Source organism: Mastigoproctus giganteus, chromosome 6 (assembly GCF_048544385.1).
Source record: "Mastigoproctus giganteus isolate SK-2022 chromosome 6, ASM4854438v1, whole genome shotgun sequence".
NCBI lineage: Eukaryota > Metazoa > Arthropoda > Arachnida > Uropygi > Thelyphonidae > Mastigoproctus > Mastigoproctus giganteus.
The window spans coordinates 68,623,365-68,646,750 of NC_143580.1; the positions used below are offsets into that span (position 1 = coordinate 68,623,365).

At 35.9% G+C, this 23,386-nt stretch overlaps 1 protein-coding gene across 1 annotated transcript in view; it reads right to left on the reverse strand.

Moving 5' to 3' along the window:
- The window catches only part of LOC150084395 (cell adhesion molecule Dscam1-like), a 326,343-nt gene that overhangs the window by 285,445 nt on the left and 17,512 nt on the right, over positions 1-23,386 (reverse strand). The window contains 1 exon segment of the mRNA XM_090375201.1: positions 11,266-11,586. Coding sequence (XP_090231327.1) covers positions 11,266-11,586 — 321 coding nt within the window.

The following is a 23,386-nucleotide window of genomic DNA, read 5'->3' on the forward strand; positions in this document are numbered from 1 at the left end:
TGCAAAAAAAAGGAAATGTGGAATTAATTTGTAAGCAACCCGTCCTTAGGGGATTTATTCCAGTTATCTTGTCACTGCTGAATCAAAATCTCCCAGCAACGTGACTTTTGAACATGGGGATTAGTGGCAATGTTACCTGTAAAACCCAAAAATTTAGTAGAAGTCCCACGTCTTATATAAAAACTAATACCATGAATAACTTGGAATACTGTGTTCAGATATGGAGACTGCACCTGAAGAAAGACATTATTCTTCTTGAAAGGGTCCAAAGAAGGGTAAGTCGCCTGGTAAGATCGGCAAAAAGGCGTCCATATGAAGAAAGACTTCGAATATGTCGGTTACAGAGCTTGGAAAGTAGACACTTTAGAGGAGACTTGATTGAGGTGTTTAAGGCTCTGAGAGGTATAAGCAAAATGAACAAGGACGAAAGTTGTACGGTTATAAACGATTCTAGAACTAGGGGCCATAATTTCAAGTTACGGGGGGAGATGTTTAGACTGGATTGCTGGAAGTTTTATTTGAGCCAGCGAGTTATAAATTACTGGAATAAGTTACCCATGGGCGGTAGAGGCCGACAGTTTGGGGAAATTCAAAGGTCAGATGGATAATTACCTACGGTAGGAAGGAATTGCTTAGGTTGTCTGTTATTTTATTTTTTTGGCTGGTGCAGCATAAGCCATAGGCTTCCTTGCACCATGTGGCCATTGCTAATACTAATAATAAGCAGTAAATCGAGGGGAAAACAACCATTAAGGACCAGCAGGGCTGGGGTTGATACAGTTCTTCAGGCCCGACACATTGTCATAAGCATAGACTGCTGGATGAATGACAGCTTATTCTGCACATTGACTTTAAGTGCATGCGACAACCAGGAGCCAGTGCCATAGGTACCATTGGAGACGATTGGAGCTTTATTTTTGAAGGTCCTTGCTAGCATTTGGTTGCACCTTTGCCTTTTTTTGGGGATGGTGATGCTGAATGCTTCCATTGTTCTGATATTTGTTTAGTTTAGGGATCACAGTGATGGATCAAAATTTCATCCGCAGTGACTAGCCTTGAAAAAAGTCCTCTTACCTTTTCTGGTATATCGATAATATTTCTGCTGGATGGAACCCGTCTGGCAGACACTTTACTTATATGCAACTGTTAATGGATGATGTTCTCCACAAACCCTACACTAATTTGAAGCTCTGCAACTAGTTCTTTGACGCGAATATGGCATTCTTCCAGGATTAATGCCTCAAATCTTGCAAAAAAAAATCTCATCTCTTACAGCAGTTGCTAAGGTGTCCTGCGATTTCTTCATCATGCACTGAGGTTCTTCCACATTTGAATCATTTATACTGATGCGCAACAACACTGTAACTTGGGCAGTCTTAAACAGCGACCATTTATTCGTGGATAATTTGGGTGTTTTTCATTGCAGAAAGAGGAACCGAAACAAATCTTTTTTTAACTCCCCCTCGTATTAAAATTTATGCAACTAAACTCTGCTTGCTTCTATGATAGACCATCACAAGAAACAAAGAATATGCTTACAGATATATTTCATAATTCATGCGTGATGTCGAAAAAACAATAACGTCCAATTGAGGTTTTCTTTTTGTTCTACAATATTCTCATTTTAAGAAGGTTGCAAAAACTTCCATTTCTCTCTCCTCCTCATCTGTGTTTTGTTATTTCTACGGTATGCTATTCTTCTATGCCCATCACTTGAAAATACTTAATTACACGCATGTCTGGGACTTTACATTTCTTAACCACGACACTTGCGGTTTTTTCTTTCACCTTTTTGATATGCTAATGTCATTATTTAGCCAGTCTGTGGTAGTATTTTCTATCCTTTTTTCAGGCAATGCTGTTTTTTTTCATAGACTTCTTAAACCTCTAGTGGACAGGAGAAAATTACTAGTGAAGTTTATACACTGAGAGAAAAAATGCATTATATACGAAAAATATTTGTAAAACTGAAAAATAAGCGGAGTTCTTTTTTAAGAAATGTATATTAAAATGGGGATTTAAACTTCCATCTATATTTAATATACTTGATGAATTGTAGGAGATGTTATATAAGTTAAATATCATCATAGGTATGGCAACTCTTCTCTAAAATTAAAATTCCAAGGTTAAACAGTGATTTCGGTGGTTGGATGCTTTCCTTCCACCTCCACATAAATACATATTTTTGCTTAGGATAGCTGGAAGAATCTTACACCAAACCACCCATGCGCCCCATCTTATCAATTTCTTCTATCTGTCTGCAGAAACCTCATTTGCAGCACATGTGATTGCCAGTTACTATCAGATTATAGGGCAATGCTTTGCTCGTTTATTACCGAATGCCAAAGGTCACGATGACGTCACTACCATGTTACTGATATCGTGTTAATAAGATATGACTCCTGATCCAGAATTAGCTAAGTAAGACGAAACTTAGAGTATGTATGTTGTCATGGGATCCTGTTATCAGATATCCGGCACTTAACAATGTTTAAAATTAAACAAATCTCCCCCAAAAAGAAGCCACGTCGCTTATACTTCTACCGAATTAAAACTGGAAGGATTTATAGAATAGCGAGTTGCCTTAGTATAAAGAAATCATGACTATCGCTTTCTCTGCATCCAAAAATAAAACGTCTCTTAAAAGCAATGACAAAAACAGTCAAACTATGGTCACGATTTCATTATCTTACTCCACTCCCTATTAGATTCAGTTCTAATTCTATATGGGCGACAATTGTAAAAAGCTTACCATCCCCCGTCTTTCCAAACAAGGTGGAAAAACACAAAGGTTCGGATCACTTCAAGACAGGGAGAATTTTTACGGGCTTTCTTCACAAAGTGGCACGTTTAGTGGTGTGAGGGTTCCAAGGTATTTGTCTTTCGGAAACTAAGCCTGTTGAAAGAAACCAAGGTGTTTCATCCAACAGCAGAACGATCGTAGTACATACAATTTACGCACAATGCACGGAGATCTCATGGTCTTAGTTGCCTTGATGAAAAATCGGTCAACAACCAGCCTACTTTAATTTCTTGAAAATTACAACCAACTTAAATCCAGTATCAGAAAGTTTCTTCTTACTGATGTTGAATACGTGCGAGAAATATTCCTCACGAATTAGTGTCTTAGATTAAAGGACACCTACAATCTTTGATCCATTTATGGGTCTTTTCACAAAGTCGCTGAGGTAATCGGTCTCAAGCTAGGGTTTCCTAGTATTTGCTTCCGGTAACCGGGTTTTTCGTCCAGCAAATCGAACACAAAACACGAGCAATTTACAGACATACACTGTGCTGCCACTTTATTAGGTACACCTACCTAGTAGCGTGTTGAGCCTCCTTTAGCCTTAAAAACAGCCCAAATTCGTCTAGGCATGGATTGAAAAAGATACCAAAAACGTTGTGTAGGAATGGAGTACCATGAAGACATGAGTGTATCGCGCAGTTCCTTGAGTTTCGACGGAGGTGTAGACCTGCAGCCAACAGCCCTTTCCAGCTCATCCCAAAGATGTTCAATAGGATTGAGATCGACGGACTGAGCGGGCCACTGCAGCAAAGAAAATTCATTGTCATGTTCCTGGAACTATTCCATAGTGATTCGGGCTTTGTGCACCGGCGCATTATCCTGCTGGAAGTAACCATCTGACTGATGATAAACTGTCAACATGAACGGATGCACTTGGACAGCAACAATATTTAGGTACGATGTGGCATTCAGACATGAATCTGTGGGTATCAATGGATCCAACGTGTGTCAAGAAAACATTCACCACATTGCACAGTAGTCGTCAGACATGACGTGTCTGACGACTACAACATTCACGTTGTTTTCGCCAAATTCTGACACTTCCATCAACATGATGCACCAGGAACTTTGACTAGTCAGACCAAGCAACTCTTTTCCAATCCTCGATAGTCCAATGTTAGTGTTGCTGTGCCCTCAGGAGGCGTGCTCTCTTTTTCTTCATTGACAACAAAGGTACGCGATGTGGCCGTCGGCTGTTGTAGCCCATTCACGACAAAGTGCGATTAGTGGTCCGTTGCGGTATTTTGTTCTGCGCACCAAGGTTGTATTCTGACGTGATATGCGACATTGTGGCCCGTCTGTTTGCTTGCACAATTCTAGCCATACTCCTCTGACCTCTCTCATCAGCAAGCGATTTTCTTCTGCAGGAATGCCGTTGAGAGGATGTTTTCTGCTCGTTGCACCATTCTTTATACATCCTTGAAACTGTGGTGCGTGAAAAGTTCAGGAGAACTGCCGTTCCAGAGATGCTTTGTCCAGCACGTCTTGTACCTACTACCATGCCACGTTTGAAGTCCGTTAGATCACTCCACTTCCCCATTATTGCTACGGTTTGTATGCTTAACTGATACTAGAAAATCTGTTCTGCTCCATTTATATCCACAACTGAATTCATGTGACTTGCAACGTTGTAGGACTAACCATTTGTGTGGCAGCACAGTGTATATACGGCGCAATGTGGACTAAGTTGCTGATGCGCCTGAAACCCTACAACAGTCAACAAACCATCCATCCATTTCTTGATTATTGACACTCTCAGAAACAGTTAATAGAACTCTTGTAAACAGATTATGATGAAAATATTATGATGCATCTCTTGTTACAAAGGTCATCCACTAAGCTCACACCGCTCGATAGTGAGGGTACGTTAGGTCTACTTGATTACCTTGAACTTCCTATTGTTTTTCTCCTTGCTGTTGTCGTTTCTCCCTACACTGCTAAATATTGAGAGACGTATCTAAAATTCTAAATCCACGCTATAATCCGTACCTTTTTTCTTTGGCCCATTGAAGAATAATTTTCAGGTCATTATCTGTGTCACAACTAAGTAAAGGGATGGTCCATTGTCTTTGTTTTATGAATAAAATGTTCCTTCATAATAAATTGTGCTTTGTTTAACTCTAATATGACTGTTCCTATCGTGGTACCCAGAAATTCTCTTCTTCCCCTCTTCTAGTATAAATTTGTACTATCCGCGAGATACATGTCCTCACGGATAGTACAAGTTCATGTAATCACCGTCCTACCTACACCGGGTGGGTGGCAAAGACCTGAGTTTGAATTTCGTCAATGAAGTCTGGACAGTTGTTGAATAGATGGGTGAAAATTTGCCTTTAGCCAGCAGGTTGTTAATTGCTGGAACAAACTTCCATCTGTCGTTGTTGAAGTTGAAAGCTTAAATATTGTCTTCCATCTGTCGTTGTTCAAGGCTGAACTAGACAAACCTTTGGAGTGACTGGATGGGTGAAACGGGAAGGTTTTTTCTTTTGGCTGACTCTACTTCTTTCTTGTATATTTCCTTCTTAAATATAGCTCTTTGACCTGATGTTTTGATTATTTCTTGCCTTCATCCTTACCTTTTTTATGATGGTGAAAATTGAAAAATGGGAACCATCTGCACCTTATGTTGTACGACCCGAAATTTCCCTGCTGAGCTAATAGAATAGTAAAAGAGGTCAAGAATAAAATGTACGAGTTGAAAGTCTAACTGCTCACAGAAGATATTACGAAATTGTTTATACACTGCCTTACATTATTACGAAAACAGGTACAAAGTAATCAGCTCTAATGGACTTGGCGGAACTTAAAACAGTGATAGCGAGGTTAATTTTCATCTTGGCTACGGAAATCATTTCTTAGAAACAAGAACACCAGCCACTTCTCGGTAATTACAAAGGTTGATGTAGGCATGGTAAGTTTTCATAGTCGCCAATGGGGGCAGCACTTTCTGAGGGAGGAGGGAGAGCTATAATAATTAGATTTAGCTACTTGCAAGCCTATGGCAATATTCAAACCAGGACAGGATGATGTTCTTAATCTCAAATTTAGAATGAATGTGTCTAGGATCTCTAGAAACGTAAAACATGAGAAGGCTGGTGTATTCTGGATCTCGAAGGAAGCAATTAAAGACTGAACATAATGAAATTATTGCTTTATGATCGTCTGCCCTTTCTTAAAGAAGATCTTTAGTTCTTGGAGGTCTTAAAACTTCCTATTTCGTTGACTTTGCGTGACTTTGGGCTTCTTTAAAGATCTCCTTACTCAACGATAACTTTAAATAGTTCCAATGCATCTAACTACCCTGAAGCGTATTTTCATAGTTTCTATTAACGTTTCTTCAAACTCCTTCTCACGGGATGTTTTGAGATTTATCTTTTACCTATCTATTCTTCGAAAAGACTTCTGATAAGGAGCCTTTTAGGATACCTTGTTAGTTCAATAAAGAACTGTTCTGTCTACTGAGATGTCGGTTGGTTGTTCTCTAATTCCCTCTTCGGATATTAATTCTTCGACTCGCGATTATCTTGGGGTTTCTCTTAACGATAGACATTTCCTTGAGTACTTCTGGGCGTAGCATCTTGATGTTGCTGTGGCTTCCAATGTAGACTTGCATCGCATTCAAAGTTGCCTTTAGGGTCAAAATATGTGGATCGTTTCCATTCGATCATCCGTCGTTTTTTGTTATTAAAAAATAAATTTGTTCAAAAAGCCAGACTGAACAAAAAGCCATTTACCATTGAATGATTGTTGGTACTGGAATGGAAGAGTGACATGAGTCAGATTACTGTAAAATAAAGTGTCATGGTAATATCTGAGAGGACTATCAGAAAAGCCACTGCGGATGAGGAAAAGTAATATTTCAGTGGTGGATGATATACATTGAGGTATATAAGGCCTTGAATGGGTTGAGCACGCTGAATTCTGATGGGATCCTTCCACTTGTTCAGATTACGAACCGAAGGGGGCATAAATTCAAATTACGAAAGGACAGATGTAGAATAGATGTGCGAAAATTTGCCTTTAGCCAGCGGGTGGTTAATTGCTGGAACAAACTTCCATCTGTCGTTGTGAAAGTTGATAGGTTGAATAAATTTAAGGAGGAACTGGACAGGCATTTGGAGGGAATGGTGTGATTTTTTTTTTTTTTTTTTTTTTTTTGGCTGATGCTGCATAAGCTCATACACTTGCTTTCTTGCATCACATGCTACTACTACTACTACATCCTCGTTATACTAAACAAAGATCCAATAGATGTAAATGTATTGGCCTGTTGATGAGATCATTATTAGGACGTTTCCCCATGACTGAAGAAGCGCTAGTCTCTCTCCAACACATACACGAGATGTGAAAGACTTTATGGGCAACTGTCGTCCACCGGTGAGTTTGGATATTATCATGAAATCTGTAGTTAAGGGTGCGATACACATTCACCTCAGTAAGAATGGTATCCTTAATGGATCCAGCAGGATTAAGGGAAGGGGAAGACTTTCTTCACCAATCTTGTTAGTTTTTGTGATGAATTCTTAAAACAGCGATGGAAGAAACAATTACAGCATTATTTACTTTGAACTCAATAAAGTTTTTGATAGATTTACTATTAAAGGTTATTTTATAAACTGGAGAAAATTGGGATTATTATGATCCTTTGTGACCAGGGGCTCTCTAAAATATAGAACAGTAACTTTATTTTGCTCTTCCTCCTCGGCGTAGAACAGCAGCAACCAGGATTCATTCCAGGCAACGTTTTTGCAGTCCTCCACTGTTCAGTGCTGGTGTTCCTGAGCCTACCATAACCACGCCCCCCCCTGTTTTTTGCTGACAGGAGTGGAACTCGGTTCTGTTGTCTGCTGCAATATACCTCCTTGGTAAAGTACGACGACTTCTAATTTCTAAAATGGCCCTTGATTACCACTGTTAACTGTTTTGTTACTCCCCACGAGTCTTGAGAGCATCTGTTGACCTCTCTTATCAACGTAGTTTCCAACCATAGGATTGCTGCTATTTGGTTATTCGAAACGTTCTTCATACATCCTAGACACAGCTGTACGTAAAAACCTCAGCCGGATTGCAGTTATTGAGATAATCATGTCGCAACATCTGGCACCAACTACCATACCACCTTGAAAATCATTTGCATCTTTTATCTTGACCATTTTTACTCTGATTTGCATACCTGCCGCATCCCTACGTATCCACCCACCTGCTTTATGAAGAGGCTTTCCATTTCACGGAAAAGGAGGGTGTACCTAAGAGTAGTCACTCATTGTGAAAAGGACATGGTTTCAATGCCATCAGCCAAAATTTAAGTACCTCGAGTCAGGATAGTATGAAATTTTATGAGCTATTTTCATGCCTTTCCGAGTTACTCTCCCGCTAGTGTTATATGGAATTTTCTTGAGAAAACTGGGATTTTCATCCCTCAAATCAAACCCACCCTTTAATGCATGCAAATTACAGACATGATACACCAACAGTCCGCGTTGTTGGTATATGATAAACTCTGATTTTATTCTTTAGATGCTTTGGTGCAAATTATAAACGACCCAACTGATCAAACAGATTACCAACTTAGAATATTACTTGCAAGTATATAATCAATTCGAATATGGTGAAGTTTTTGTTTCATTTTTCTTTTTGGTTACGATCCATAAAGCAAAGTTTTCTGATATGTTCTAGAATTGAAGACATCTGAAACTGAAAAGGCTCAAATGTGAATAAATATCTGAGGTTCTTTTTTATGTAATTTTCAGTTATTTAAAATCCGACTTTCGCACAAGTGACCTTTCTTTCTTCTCTCAACTCAAACAGCCATAGCGGCGAAGTGATATCTGTCAAAATGCAATTTCTGATCAATGAACCCTTATTGCAATTTCTAAGAGACGAGTGATATATTGGAAAATGGATCCGTAAGATACCCAATCTTATAGAAAATGGAGAATTTTTTTTCCCTTTTGCGGAATGGCGTAATAGAAGTAAGGCTAAACCATTTCTATTTTATTATCTCTGAGAGGTTATCAAATTTCGCCAAAGAAGTTTTTTCTTGTGACTATTCGAATTTTCAGGAAAAAAAAGTGTTCGCTGTTTCATCTCAAGAAATTGTTTCTTCATTAGAGATTATAAAAATTGCTTTTAGGAGATGCATTAGTGGATTTAAGGGCTTTATAAAAACTGGAAGGTATTACATTTCTGTTTAAATAAGTAAGAGTAAAGTGAAATGCAATATTTGTTAATAAAGCTTGCAATATTATGTAGTTCGTAATTCAAAGTGAATGTCTCTTTTAATTATTTCTAATCGAATTTAAATTTAATTGGTTGTACGTGTACTTAAGGAATTTTACTTTTAATTAAAGGGGAAACGAATTTTTTTCGTATAAAAATTGTGATAAAACTTTTTTGAAAATTTTCTCTCTCGAAAAAAGAACAAAGTACTTGATAATCAAAACTAATATAATATCTAAAGGTAAATTTAGTTAATTTGGATTGATGTACATTAACGATGAAATTTTAATAAACCATCAAACAAGATATCTTCATTTTAAAATATTTGTTATTGATTAACTGAATGCACTTATCTTTTTTCATTAACAGGGTTGTTTTATAGATGAGTGCACTTGTTAAAGATCTGTCTTACCATTTTTATTTGAATTTTAAGATTCTTTTTATTCTTATTACTACGAGTGCTGTTCAGAAAGTAGTGGCAATACTTCACGCGCTAGCGAGCAGACGTCACTGACGTAGGTCACATATAAAAGGAACATGATCATTACCGATTAATTTACCTAATTTCAGTCAGGAATAGGACAATTATACTGCAGAAATTGTTTCTTAAGAGCATGTGAATTTGGAATTTTTTTGCTGCTCCCGGAAATGTGCGCGTGTAAGTGTCATGAAGTGTGTTCACAAAGCAAGATCAGCGTTTTTAGAAAAAAAGATTGTTGTTGTAGGGGACAGAAAAGACCACTCGTTCATTGAGAAGCATTTGTGTCCAGTAGTACAAAACGAAAGCGCCGCCATATTCTGAAGACAGCGCCAGTCATCTTACAGGACATTGCAAGGCGTCATGTGGCTGATGCTGTGAAGGCATTGCATTATTATGCAGCAGTATCAGTGGAAATCCTTCAATTCTCCCATTCTGAAGACATGAAAGGGTCACGAAGTCATGGCCTTTGGACAAGAAATACTGTGAACAGCAGCTCGTGCGCACTTCACTCTTAAATAAAATGAATGCTCATTGTATCAGTCAATTCTCTCATATATGGGGCCGTGTTATAAAGCTATTTTTTTTGTTTATGTGCTAGTATGTTTCGAAAAACAAAATTAAATAGGGAAAAAAGTTTCATAAGCGTAACGTATTTAACAATGGGACAAACTGATTGCTGAGTGTAACGTATTTAACAATGGGACAAACTGATTGCTGAGTGTAACGTATTTAACAATGGGACAAACTGATTGCTGAGTGTAACGTATTTAACAATGGGACAAACTGATTGCTGAGTGTAACGTATTTAACAATGGGACAAACTGATTGCTGAGCGTAACGTATTTAACAATGGGACAAACTGATTGCTGAGTGTAACGTATTTAACAATGGGACAAACTGATTGCTGAGCGTAACATATTTAACAATGGGGCAAACTGATTGCTGAGTGTAACGTATTTAACAATAGCAGTTCGCCATAACAGTTCTCAATAGTTCTAAATAGATTCTAGGGGGATCTCTATAGAATTCGCTATAGCAGTTCTCAATCAGATCGCCACCTTACTTCTCCAAGGTTATCTTAGAAAATAGGAAAGGTCTCGATGTACCAGAATGAATTAAAAGCACAAAAAATAGTCACAAACGAAGGAGTGAATTAAGTTTGATGTGGCTGAAGGGGATTGGGAATTTTTTCACTTAAAGGTTTTATTGAACTTTAAATGCATTCCTATTGTCGGTTGCTAAGATGAAACTGATTTTCAAGTACATTGTTTTCGCTATTCCAAATAAAATGAAAGTCTCTTCAACATTATTTAGGATTGCATAATATTCTTTATGGATTTTTCATTACTAAACCGTCTTGAAGATTTCCCTGAAAATCTTAACGAATACAAAAAAAGTTGAATATTTTTTTTTTTGGAAAATGTTCTTGAAGAAATATTTCCATTTTTTTAAAAAATTAATTCTTTTCTAAATTATAAAAAAGAGTTTTTCTTCATTTCTTAGTGAAAAGATATTTAAATGCTTTAAATTATCTAAGATATTTTAGTCTTTAAATATCTTTAAGATATATAATGATTATTCTTTAAAATTTTATTGAATAACTCGTTTCTGATTTTGAAAACTGTTTTGAAAAAATAAAAATCACCAAGAAGAAGAAATAAACTTCTATAATACTTCCATAATATTTTTATGGGTCTAAAAAATATTTGACAAATGTTTCTTTCCAAATTTGATTACATATAAAAAAAAAATCGCTCACCTGCTCTAACATGCACGTCTCTACTCCCCAGTGTGCCAGCTGCGTTGGATGCAATACATCTGTACACCGCACTGTGAACATCCTTTCTATACTCCTGAGCTCCGAAAGGTGGGAAATCGAGCGCGCCATCCCATCTTACATGCCTAAGTCCGGGGATATTGGTTACTGAGGTCCCATCCTCTTTTCTCCATGTCACCGTAGGATTAGGATTGCCACTAGCCGTACATGGTATAACGGCACCGTAATTGTTCAAGAAGATTACTTGTCCCTGCGGCTCTGTCACGAAGACTGGTCCACGTATATCCCTGCCTCCTGAAGTAGCTGCAAGAGACGGAAGGGGGTGATAATTAATAGCTGTTTAAACCTCCATCTTTGCGCCTGCTAGGGCTATATTTCATATTGATACATGCGTGGATTAAATCTCACTTTTACCTAGTTTCTGAAGAAAGCCAGGCATTTACTTAGAAAAAGAAGCCTGTGGGCTTTGCATTTTCCATCATCTTGATCTCATTTCCCTGTTAGATTTAGTTTGGGAGAGCCCACTTAACTCTTTTTCTTAAATAAAATGTTCAGGTGTATTTTAAAAACAATACATATAATAATATATTAGAGTTAATAATAGCAACATTTTAACAACAGCAATATTTTTAAATATTCTTTGAGTAATCTGGTTTTTCCAAAATTTACATTCCTTAAGTTCTCACACAAATATGTTAGCTTTTATCCGCAACTCAATTAAAAATAAAAACATCGCTGGCCTGGTTCCAAATTTTATTATGGGATTTTCTTAACTTTGATATCATTTTAAGGTTTTTTTTTCCTAATATGAACATTATTTTTTTTTTTTGAAAGCATTACAAATTCCCTAAAGAACGAGCTTGACCATATATATTGACCAACTCATGAGGAAAATAAAATTAATGTCTTTGATGATAATAAAAGAAAACTTCTCCGGCTTTGAATAATTAGAAAAATATGGTAAATAATTACAAGAATCACATTTGTCATGCAAGACTTGGCGACGTAAAATAAAGTAGCTCTATGCACAAGACACAGTTCATGCATGCAATCCTATAAGCTCTACTTGGTGAGCGGATTCAGCCAGACACTATTATGACAGCGTAATTATTATTGATCGATAGCGTAACTAGCCATCCGAGTAGTTAAGAGAGGTACAAAATCCAGGCAAGTGAAAGAAAATTGTTGTGTGTCGACTAGCTGAGTCTTCTCTGAAATCATTTGCATACCAAACACGTAAAAGTCATGCATGTGTGTACTATCAGTGGATGCCTCTATCGCACGCAACTATTTCAGTAATGTATTCAGGATATTTTCTGCTTTGCTCTGCCCTTGTGTGCTGCGATTTTGGAGTGCCATCAAACATAAGTTACGCCTCTCCTGATGTACGTTTCTCTAGTTCCATGGGGTAGATGTGTATTGCAGTGTTCTCTATAGAAACTTCGCCATTGTACGTCAGTTTGCCGATTGCCCTACTTTCTAGATTAATGGTTGAATCTACTTGTTTCTTTTACAGTGAATACTTTTTTGTGCATTTTTTCCCGCTCTACAAAGAGTAGTTGTAGAATCCTTAATAGATTTTATGTTTGTATGCTCGCTATTTAAACGTTCTATGTGCGCGTACGTACCATTGGCGAGCTTTAAAAACTAACAGCATACCCACCGAAACGCTTGAAGGAAACTTTGTAGACATATCTTTCATTCATTATTATAATTATAACTTCGTTTTGATTTAAAAAAAAAAAACAAAATGAATTTCATTTTTAACTTCATCAGTAGGGATTTTAAGTAGATGATTATATAGAGAAAATGTAAATTATTTTTATAATTTCACAGCTAAATAAAAAAAAAATATTTATTTATTAAATATATTACGCGCAGAAAGCTGTTTGTCGAATTGTTAATGGGACAAACAATTTCTGCACGTAAAACCAGTTTGTCTCATTGTTAAATACGTTAGGCGCAGAAAGCAGTTTGTTCCATTGTTAATGGGACAAATAATTTCTGCACGTAAAATCAGTTTATTCGATTGTTAATGGGACAAACAGTTTCTGCACCTAAAATCAGTTTGTTCGGTTGTTAATGGGACAAACAGTTTCTGCACGTAAAATCAGTTTGTTCGGTTGTTAATGGGACAAACAGTTTCTGCACGTAAAACCAGTTTGTCACATTGTTGATGTGTTACTTTGCAACTCAACACGTGCATCTCGATCATTTAACTTCTCATAAAACTTTCTGAGTTTTCTAAACAATGGAATAAACAATTTTTCTTTATCTCATTCAATTTTAATTTTAATTTGTCGGTGAAGTTGTAAAGATAATTTTTGTTTTTGCTGAAAAACAGTCATATCTTTGAATTGTTCAATAACGAATTTTAAGTCCCCTAACTGTTTTAAATCAACGCTTTTTTATGTAAGTTAAAATGTTTCTATTGTTGATTCGTATTTAGTTAGTTATCTTACTTCGATAAAATGAGTCTCCATTAAAATTAATGCAAGCGAGTTTTTACTTTTTAAACTTTGCGAATTAAAAAACATAAAAGCTCAGGCAAGAACATATTGTCGCATAAATTCTAAGATAATGTGTATGTCGATCCAATTTCTCTAACAAGTAGGAAGTATAAATTCTAGTAATGGTGTTAGCTGAGAGAGGATGTTTCCTGCTAACAGCTGCAGTAGATTTTCTAACTGGGCACATTGGGGGGAAACGAAGGGGAAGATTGGAATATATACAGACTTCTAATAAAACGGCGCCAAACAAAATGAAAACCTGCTAGGCTCGCGACATGTACCGTAAGATCCGCTCATTATCGGTCAGGTTTCGTCGCCTTCGCTGAGCCGAAAGCAAGTTTAATGACGTTGTAAAAAATATATAATAATAAAAAATGGAGACTTCATTGTACGTCATCTCGCAAAAATAAAATTATCAGAAAACGATCCCTTCAGGATGTAGCGAACCACTTCCGGCTGATAGGAAGTGTATTGTAATTTTTTTTTCTTCTTTCGGTAGTGAATAGCAAGATTCCAGAAAGGATTTTAATTGAAATATTTCTTACTCGACAAACAAATAGACTCGATTCATATGGGCAATCTAACGTTGTAAATGGGATAGAGTAAAACCGACTTTCTTTTTTATTTTTATTTCCAATATCGTATGATTTTTCTTTTCCACGTTTAAGGAGAGTTTCTTAGAGCGACGCGAACTAGTGTGTTCCCATAAAAGTTAATCCCACTCCATTTAGCCAGACAGTTTTTCTTTGTTGTCCATTAATATGGAGTTGGGTTTTTTTGGCTTTGATTACGAGTCGTTTCTTTTTTTAACCATACTTTGCAACTACACCTTTGGGAGTTCCTAGTTAAGAGTCTATTTTCTTGTCGTGGTCTTTGATGTTGACATTTCGGGACACTATGGTCGTCTTGATTGGATTGGGTTCTGGACGTACTTTGATGTCAACGATGCCTTCTTTGTCTAAAATGTCTCCAGTATACAACAAATCTACCAGTTTATAATTTTCTGCTTCTGTTTGCAGTCTTTCCAGCTCCTTTATTTTTTTTTCTTCTCTCTGTTATTAGTCTAAGATATAGGGATAAAAGACGACAACAAGAACAAGATAAGACAGATGATCGACAGCCTAAGCGAATCGGAACAACAAAGATAAATATGTGTAGTCCTATTTAACGGATGTAGTTCTATGAGGGACAACGGATTTGAATACAGAATGGATTGAAGCCAACATTTTCGGGCAGCATTCCTTTTTAAAATTTACTTCGTCATAGAGAAGCTTTTATCTGTGTCTCTAAAGCGGTAGATGAGATTAGGAAGATTCTGAGAGAATGCATCTAATAAGGATTCTTTCTTATATAACTGGAGTCTAATTAATAATGTATATAAAGCAAAAAATTCGCTTTAACCACCCCATTTATCAGTTATAATCGGATGACATTAATCTCTCCTTTTCTCTATCTCTCTCTGCCTCTCTATCTTTTTTCCCTCTAGCTAACGTCAAAATGACTTAGTGGCTTTTCTACTAATACATGTACATAATAGCATAGCTATTCATCTTTCTGTATGGCGTGTTTTTGCGTCTTCTCTTAGAAAATTAGCCTTATTTTCTTGTCTAGTAATAGCAATTTTACTTAGCGATCTAAAATATCATATTAATTAATGTTAGTTTCTTGACGTTTAGAATGTTTTCATTTTTTATTCATTAACAGTTAAAAAAAGGTTTTAATCAACAAGCAATCATATCTTCTAGAACTACTCCAAATGATAACTGAAATGTAAGGACGTTTCAGTTAAGTTATTAATAACATCTCTATAAATTATTTTTGATTATAAGGGAATATTTTATTTACAAAGTGCATTATAAATAGATAAGCTGCATGTTTATTGATAAATGAGAGTGAGTGGATTTTGTTTTGAAAATTTAAAGGCACTTTTGTTTTTCTTGAAGTGCTTTCTGTATATTGAATCATCCATTAGTCATAGCGGGTTCAATGTCCTTTTATGCATTTCATGGACCTTTTATCCTCTAGTACCAAACTAAGTGGTTTTATTCTTTAGTTTATCCATTATAAAAGTACTGTATCCATCATTTTGAAAATTCGTCGGATTTCTTGTTGGGATTTCTATAGGCACCTCGTGGGAAATAGTCAGTCGCACGAGAGTTGTATGTTTCTTTTTCTCTCCCAGAGATTTGAGGTTTTCATCCTGCAAGACAATCAAACCGATCTTAGCTTATATTTTTGTTTATTTATTTGTTTTTACCGAGTTAGATGTACATAGTTTCACGCCTGACAGAGAGTAATTTATCTTCAGGGACAAAACTGCCACAGAAGGACCACTGGAGAATTACCTCATCTACTCGTGTGTAATATGTCTATAAATTGCATGTATCCTCTGGTCAGTCTGCTTGTTTTGCTAGACGAAAAACAGTTTCTGGGAGAAAAAATGCTGCTGTCTTCGCCTGAGACCGACTACCTCAGCTACAGAGTGAAAACATATCACAAAAATTCCTCCAATTTTACGCTATCACACACGGTGTAGAAGAACAGACTTAAACACATCTGAAAAATATCAGGACTTAGCCGAACGATAAAAAAAAATGTTTCTAATGTAGAAAAAGAAGTTTTTCAATTCTTAAAATAGGCGAACAATTTACAGACTCAGTATCCTGACTCATCATAACCCTAGATCCTTCTGCATTTATCTGTACAACTAAACAAAAATTCTGTTGTAAGTACAGAAGGGCTTAATCCAAAAAAAATGAATATTTACTTTCTTAATATTCTTTAATATAATCTGTTTCTACAAGCATACACTTATTCCCTCAACCGATCAAAATATTTTTTGGAAGTTATCTTTTATGAAGGCTTTCGTTATGTTTGATTGGATTTCTAGGATCGACTCCAATCGTTTTCCTTTCATGTTCTGTTTTTATCTTGGGAATAGCCAAAAGTCTTCGCATAGAAGAAGACTTTTGGCTATTCCCAAAAGTCTTCTTCTAAGAGAGGAATAAGGTGGGTGCCAGAAATATCAGTTTTATCCGAGTTAATGCAGTGGTAACACAATTCTAACTACAAATAATATCGGCATGCAAAGCACGCACACGTGTTGGAAATTTTCCCCTGATAAATTAACACAAGAGAAGTAATGGGAGACATTTTAAATACCTGCTACTTAAATAGCACAAAGAAAAAAATCAGTATTAATGAACCACTTGGAAGATGCAGCTTTACCAGTTAACCACATTCTTAGAGAATCATAATGCCCACTGTTGCTGGAGAATTCAACGTGATTTGGATACCTAATACAATCAGACACATATATTTATAAAACTCTTTTATTAGCGATCACGGCTTCTCTATTACCACTAAATGGAGCTTTGAAATCACGAGTATATAACGAATGAAGATAAATCTCTAAATTCTCGCCTTTCTGGAGAAAAGCAACCTTTTAAGCTCGTGTGTAGAATAAATTTTTCTTTTGATTCCGAGAAGAAAAAAAATTATCAGATTTATTTTGATCCAAGCTTCCTGCAAAAACATAACGATGGAAATACGTTTCATAACTCGGTTATCGCGTGCAGTTCTTTTGTTCAAATTTCGCAATTTTTTTTCTCGATCTCCGTTTATATGTAAAAAGAACGCCTTACGTATTTAAAGAAATCCCCTTTAAAAAAAAAAAAAACACACACTTTTAGTGAAACGTGTTTACTTCTGAAATTTATAGACTATAAGGCAGATTTCGTTTTATTTTCAGAATAGCTCGAAGTGTGAAATATGGCATTACTGCTCCATCAGAGATTGTCTACTGAAAGAAATGAACTGTTCCGAAACATTTTAAAATTAAATTTATATACCGCTGTTTTTTATGTTTGATATAAGTTCGTTTTACCAGAATATTTTAGCATTTCAGTTAAAATGTGAAATGAATCATACTTCGGAGATTAAGGTAGTTAATCTTAACCTATCGATATCCATTGTGCCCTTACACTATGCAGATCAAATAGTGAAATTAATTTCTGGGATTTGGACTAATCGGCGCTTTGTTTATTGGGAGAACAAGAAAAATATTTAATCTTAAAAACGCTCATTTGCTAAAATCGTGTTTTAGCCACATACATTGCACTCTCTACAAAGAGATCACTGGGTACCAACTGTTTAAAATAAAGTTTTTACTGTATAATACAGAAATCAAAAGGCGTGTTTCTATAACAGCATGGAATTCCAGAGATTGCAATCTTTGCCTTCGTATTCGCTCTCTGCCTGAAAGGAACTTCATTAATATGTGAACTCTTCCACTGTCTTAATCACTCCTCTATCTTTTCCAAAGTATCTGTAAATTGGATATTTCTGGATAAGCGCCTTTTTCCGGTATCAAACCATAGGACAGTGTCTCTCACTCAACCAGAGTACATTCATTTTCACTCTGTATGATTGGCAGAACAACTTATGCCAAAAAACAAACTATTTAATTCTATTTTCATGAAATAGTTATTTTTTCTCCTCTAAATGTAATCCCAAATGAATACACGTTATTCCACCAAACTTACTGTAAATCAAAATCCTCTGATTTTAATGCACTCAGCCTCAAAGATAAAGCAATTTAGAAGTTTCAAAGGATTGCCAAACGTTAATTATATCAGCCTTTCTGGTTACTTAGCAGTAGTTAGAAAGAAATAAAACTTAGGATTCAAATCCATCAGACCTCTATCTGATCAAATTCAGAACGACTATTAACTAAATTTGTTGACTAATTCGACCATTTTTCTCTCATTTAAATTACGCTTTCTGGATTCCAATAAGAAAAAGTTCGCTGGAAACAATTTGGACCATTTCGGTGTTGATGCTACGACTTCGATTTTTCTTATCTGCGACCAAGACCGCCTCGGCAAAAGCAAATGTTATAACCCCGACTAGCGGAAATAACCGCTCTTGCAATAACCTTTTACTTGCATTCGATCCTTAATGTAGCAAACATCTCGAAGATATACCATCCACCAAAGCAGAAAATGTTTGATTTGATTAATCTCGTTTATTCTTTATGATTCTTTTGCTCATTATGTTTCCAACGGTCGAAGTTTCTCCCATAATTGCTACTGTAAATAATAAATGAGCATTCGCCTCTGCACAATAATTTTTAACGTTCCAAGAAGCTCGGGCCTTCCTCCACCTGTATTTATATTTTGTATTAGAAATTTCGGTTGATGTGAATAATTCATTCGCTTTATCCAAGAAACGCGAGACGGCGACACTAATTTCATTACACAAACACGAACCTACTTAAGTAAAAAAGCAGACTAAATAATACTCGATAAGCAACGTTGCACTCACATCTCCAAAACTACATCGAATTTGGAGAAAATCTGTTTAGAAAAAAAAAAGGGAAACCAATAAAGTCGAGTCATTTAACTTGTGGCTTTCAGCCAAAAGATTTAATCTAAAATAATTCATCAAAAAGCAAACATTATCGTTAGTTAAAAGTATAATTTTCTCTACGTAATTTCATGATTAACTACCTTACGGTTAAAACATTCCATCTATATTTTTTTATATAAATTTTAATATCCCAACATTCGAAATAATTATTCACTTTATATCCTTCGAAAGCAATTACATTTCGGGCTAATTCGGTTAGCTCTTGGGGACAATTATTATCTGTAGGCATTCTAAGCATGTGTTGCAGTAGAGACGCATTAATGGTTCTTGAACTGTTTATACTGATTATTATTATTCGCCCATTGCTTGAACTCTTCGCAATCAGATGCATTTAATGGTACAGTGAATATTCATTTAGAACCTCGCGATTTCAATTTCCAAAATTTCTGTAATTATTTTACGCCATTTTATTACGTAGGAAATTTTAAAGAATTTCGTATTATATGGATTTACGAGAGATAATTTAGCCTGTTAATGGAAAAGTAGTTCGCGGACGTTTTACCTGTTTTACAGTTATGTTCAGTAACTGATATTTTAATTGCGGTAGTTACATAAGCTGTTTGTATTTAATAGCTTGTTTTGAACTTTATAAAGACACATTATGTTTGCTCGATCGCGGTGGTTAATAACGCTATCATTTCTAGATATGTTAGTGCGGATAATATTCAAATACCATTGAAAGAGCACTTCCGTTTAACTGTTTAAGCTTTGTTTTCTTAATGGGGTAAATCACTGCTGAAGAATGCTGATGTATGGCCATATTATCGCGCATAATAAAATTTATGCATAAAATGTAAGAATAATAGAAAATACGTATCTAGCAGACCGAAAACCAGAGCTGGCATCTAACTTTGAATACATCTATTGTGCATTTAACAGAAACCGATTTTAACTTTTCAGAATGCTCAAGAGAAGCTGTCTTAACGTGAGAGTAGAAAATATTACATTTAGTTTAGTGCGTGTATAGTTGGGTCCGCCTCCTCGTGGCGTGAACGGGTACTGAGAAGCAGCCTTCCTGGTAGCAAAGCGACCAGAAACATCTAAACAATACACACTATGCAAACATAGCACTACACTCATTTCTGGCCACTGTACAGAGTTTTGTATATCATCACATAGAACCATGGCGGTGATGAATTAACGTTTAAGGGCCGCCTTACATAAGACACAACACGTGTCCACAGGAGAGTAGGAATCAGTTTGTATTTCTTTCGAATATTCCCGTTAAGGTATTTGGATTGCAGTTAAGTTTGGATGCAATTATGATGGCGGTTACGTTTGGATAGCAGTTATGTTTAGATGAAGTTTTAATTGCAGTTATGTTTGGATGAAATTATGATTGCAGCTATGTTGAATCTGTAGAAAATGTAACAGAAGCTGACATTCACTTTGAATTTATTCGGGTGCACTTTTAAAAGTAAACATCAAATTAATAGCGAAATACCGCGAAAAAGTTTATAATCCCTGTATAAGTGAAAACTCAAGTCTTGATTTCAATGACTATCCGTCAAAATTGAAAATTAATCCTTTTATTTCGTGGCATTGAATTTGCATTTTGTTTTTATATAAACGGTCCTTATTAAAAAGAACTATTTCAAAATTTCTCTTTTCCACTGAGCTTCGTGTTGCAGTCTTAGCTTTCAGTCTGCTTAGATCCATTGGTAATGTAGTTCCGGCAGCTTGAGGTTATAAATCATTTACAGTGACCGTACATGTATTGATTTTCTTTATTCCAACAGGTATGCAGAATAGCAGGGGCATCATTCAGCGTCTACAGCAGGATTCCGTTTCGTGCTCGCTATTTTTTACTCCCCGTCTTTGTTTTTGTCACGTCTTAGGTGGCATCTTATTGTCTTCCTATCTCTTTCTTATTAGGAAACAGCCCGAATAGACTAAAAACTACCACACAGTGGGAGGACGCTTTCAGAAATCTCGTAATTCTTGTTTACAGGGAACATGTGGAATGCACTCTAAATAAATTTTGAAAAAACAAGAGTTCTAACTTAGCAAAGATAAGTTAAAACTCTATTTCTCTTTCGTTTTTTCTCAGTTCACAATTGTATTCACTGTAACAAACTCGAACATTAATCATGGGTTGACATTACTTCGGAAACTTTTAAATTGAAAGAAAAGATAATCAACGCATTAACTTACAAGACAGAGCACGTGGTTTGCGTGAGTTTTATCATCTTACCTTAAATATTGAATGGTTAAAGAAGCTGGAAACTGATTAGCTACCTACAGAATTCCTTACCAATTACATTGGTGCTAGAGGGAAATCATTTTTCTTTGACTGTACTTTCAACTTTAATGTAATAAGAAAAAGAACTTTGGTATTCCGAAGTACGTCAGAAAAAACGGTTACCGCGATATATTTTTAAGTTTTGCAAGTTTTCTGAGAAATATGTAGCAAAGCTTAAAAATTAAAGCCTCGTAGCATCGATGTTTTTCGACTATACTCTGCCCAATCAATTTTACATCGGCTGATGGTGGAGGTCTGGTTTCCAACTGACGTCAGAGTGCAATTCTTATAGGAATCTGCAGAACGGAAAATTATGAACAGATGGAAACGTACAAACCATCTAAATGGGAAAAATTCTTTGGATAGTTTTTTCCCTAACTGTTTTCCCAAAATCCAGAGGAAATTTCTTACACGAGGAACGCATTAGAAATCTTCAAAGAAGAAGTAACGCAACTTCTCGTGTTTCAACTGCTACTTAAGATCTTATTTGTAAGAAAAGTTAATAAATTCGCATTGGTAACACGTATTTTAATCATTTAGTTAAAACTTGATAATTTATAAATACTATAATTCATTATTTATACCGAAGGATGGTTGATGATTTAATGAAGTTAAACAGATGGTTAAATGAGAGAACGCGCAATGGAATATTACTTGGAAGAGCAGAGGCAAATGAAGTTCCCTTTGTTTCTATAATATTTAGTTTAAATAAGCATCCAAATGGTAGTTAACTCCTAAAAGCATCGACCCAGAGCATAAGGCATTATATAACTCACTGGGGAGAAAGAATTTAATCCATACGTGCATCTGCGATTCTTCTGCCTACGAAAGGAACACGAAGATTGACACAACACAATTGCAGACTGATATCGTCATCATCAAAGAGCTTTAGGAGATTTCGGGTCACGCCAGCTTCTCATGGTACCAGGAAGCTGCAACATATGAGAACATCTTTCTAGAAGGTAATCCAGGGTTGCCTTTCATCTGGTATAACATACGTCGAGATGCAGTAAAGATTATAATTACATACAAGGAAATATGATTATTAGGATGACCGTTTTCACGTGACAATCTTCAATATTTAAAGACATATTTATTGAAAATTCCTGTAATTATGTTCTTGATAATAGCTATTTATTTTTTATCATTATGGAATTATTTATATTTACGTTTCGCGTGATTTACCATATTTATTCAAAATTTAAAATGTCTTTGAATATGGCTGATCTTTCAGAAATATTTTATTGCCAAATTAGAGATCTGAACAATTATTCTTGAACAACGTTTGCGCTGTCGTAATACAATGAAGAGGTGGAACATGTTGGCATTAATAATAACATCTTAAACTCACGAGCATCTTACTGAGGTAGTCAATAAAAATGTTCAAATAATGATTGTTAACAGAAGGCTGCTACTGTAGATTAAGTTATTCCTCTTTTGTAAGGCAGTGTTCATGCTGCATCTTGGGTACCGCATGCAAAGCTGGACGCCTCGTTTTAGGAACGACGTTGATCCGTTAAAATAGATTCAGAAAAGAGCAACAAGATGAGTCAGTGGAATACAAAATGGTTCTATTCGGAAGATAGACTTCAGTTATGGGAATTGCAGTATCCGGATACCAAATACCTGCGAAGAGACCTCATGAAATGATTAAGGCTTTATAAATGGATTGCATCTAAACAGCGTCATTGAACCACTGACCACTGGATAAACGTTTAAAACTATACGGAAGATGGAATATAAGGCCAAAAACTGCGGAGAGGAATCATTCCGATGTCTTGATCCAACACGGAGCACATAGCGGCAGTGGTTTGTTAAGGGGAATCTCTTGCAGCCTTCATTATCTTTCTGAATAGTGCCCCTTGCCACGTTGTCAGTATTGTTCGAGAGTGGTTGTTCGCAGAACACGAAAGTAACTTCC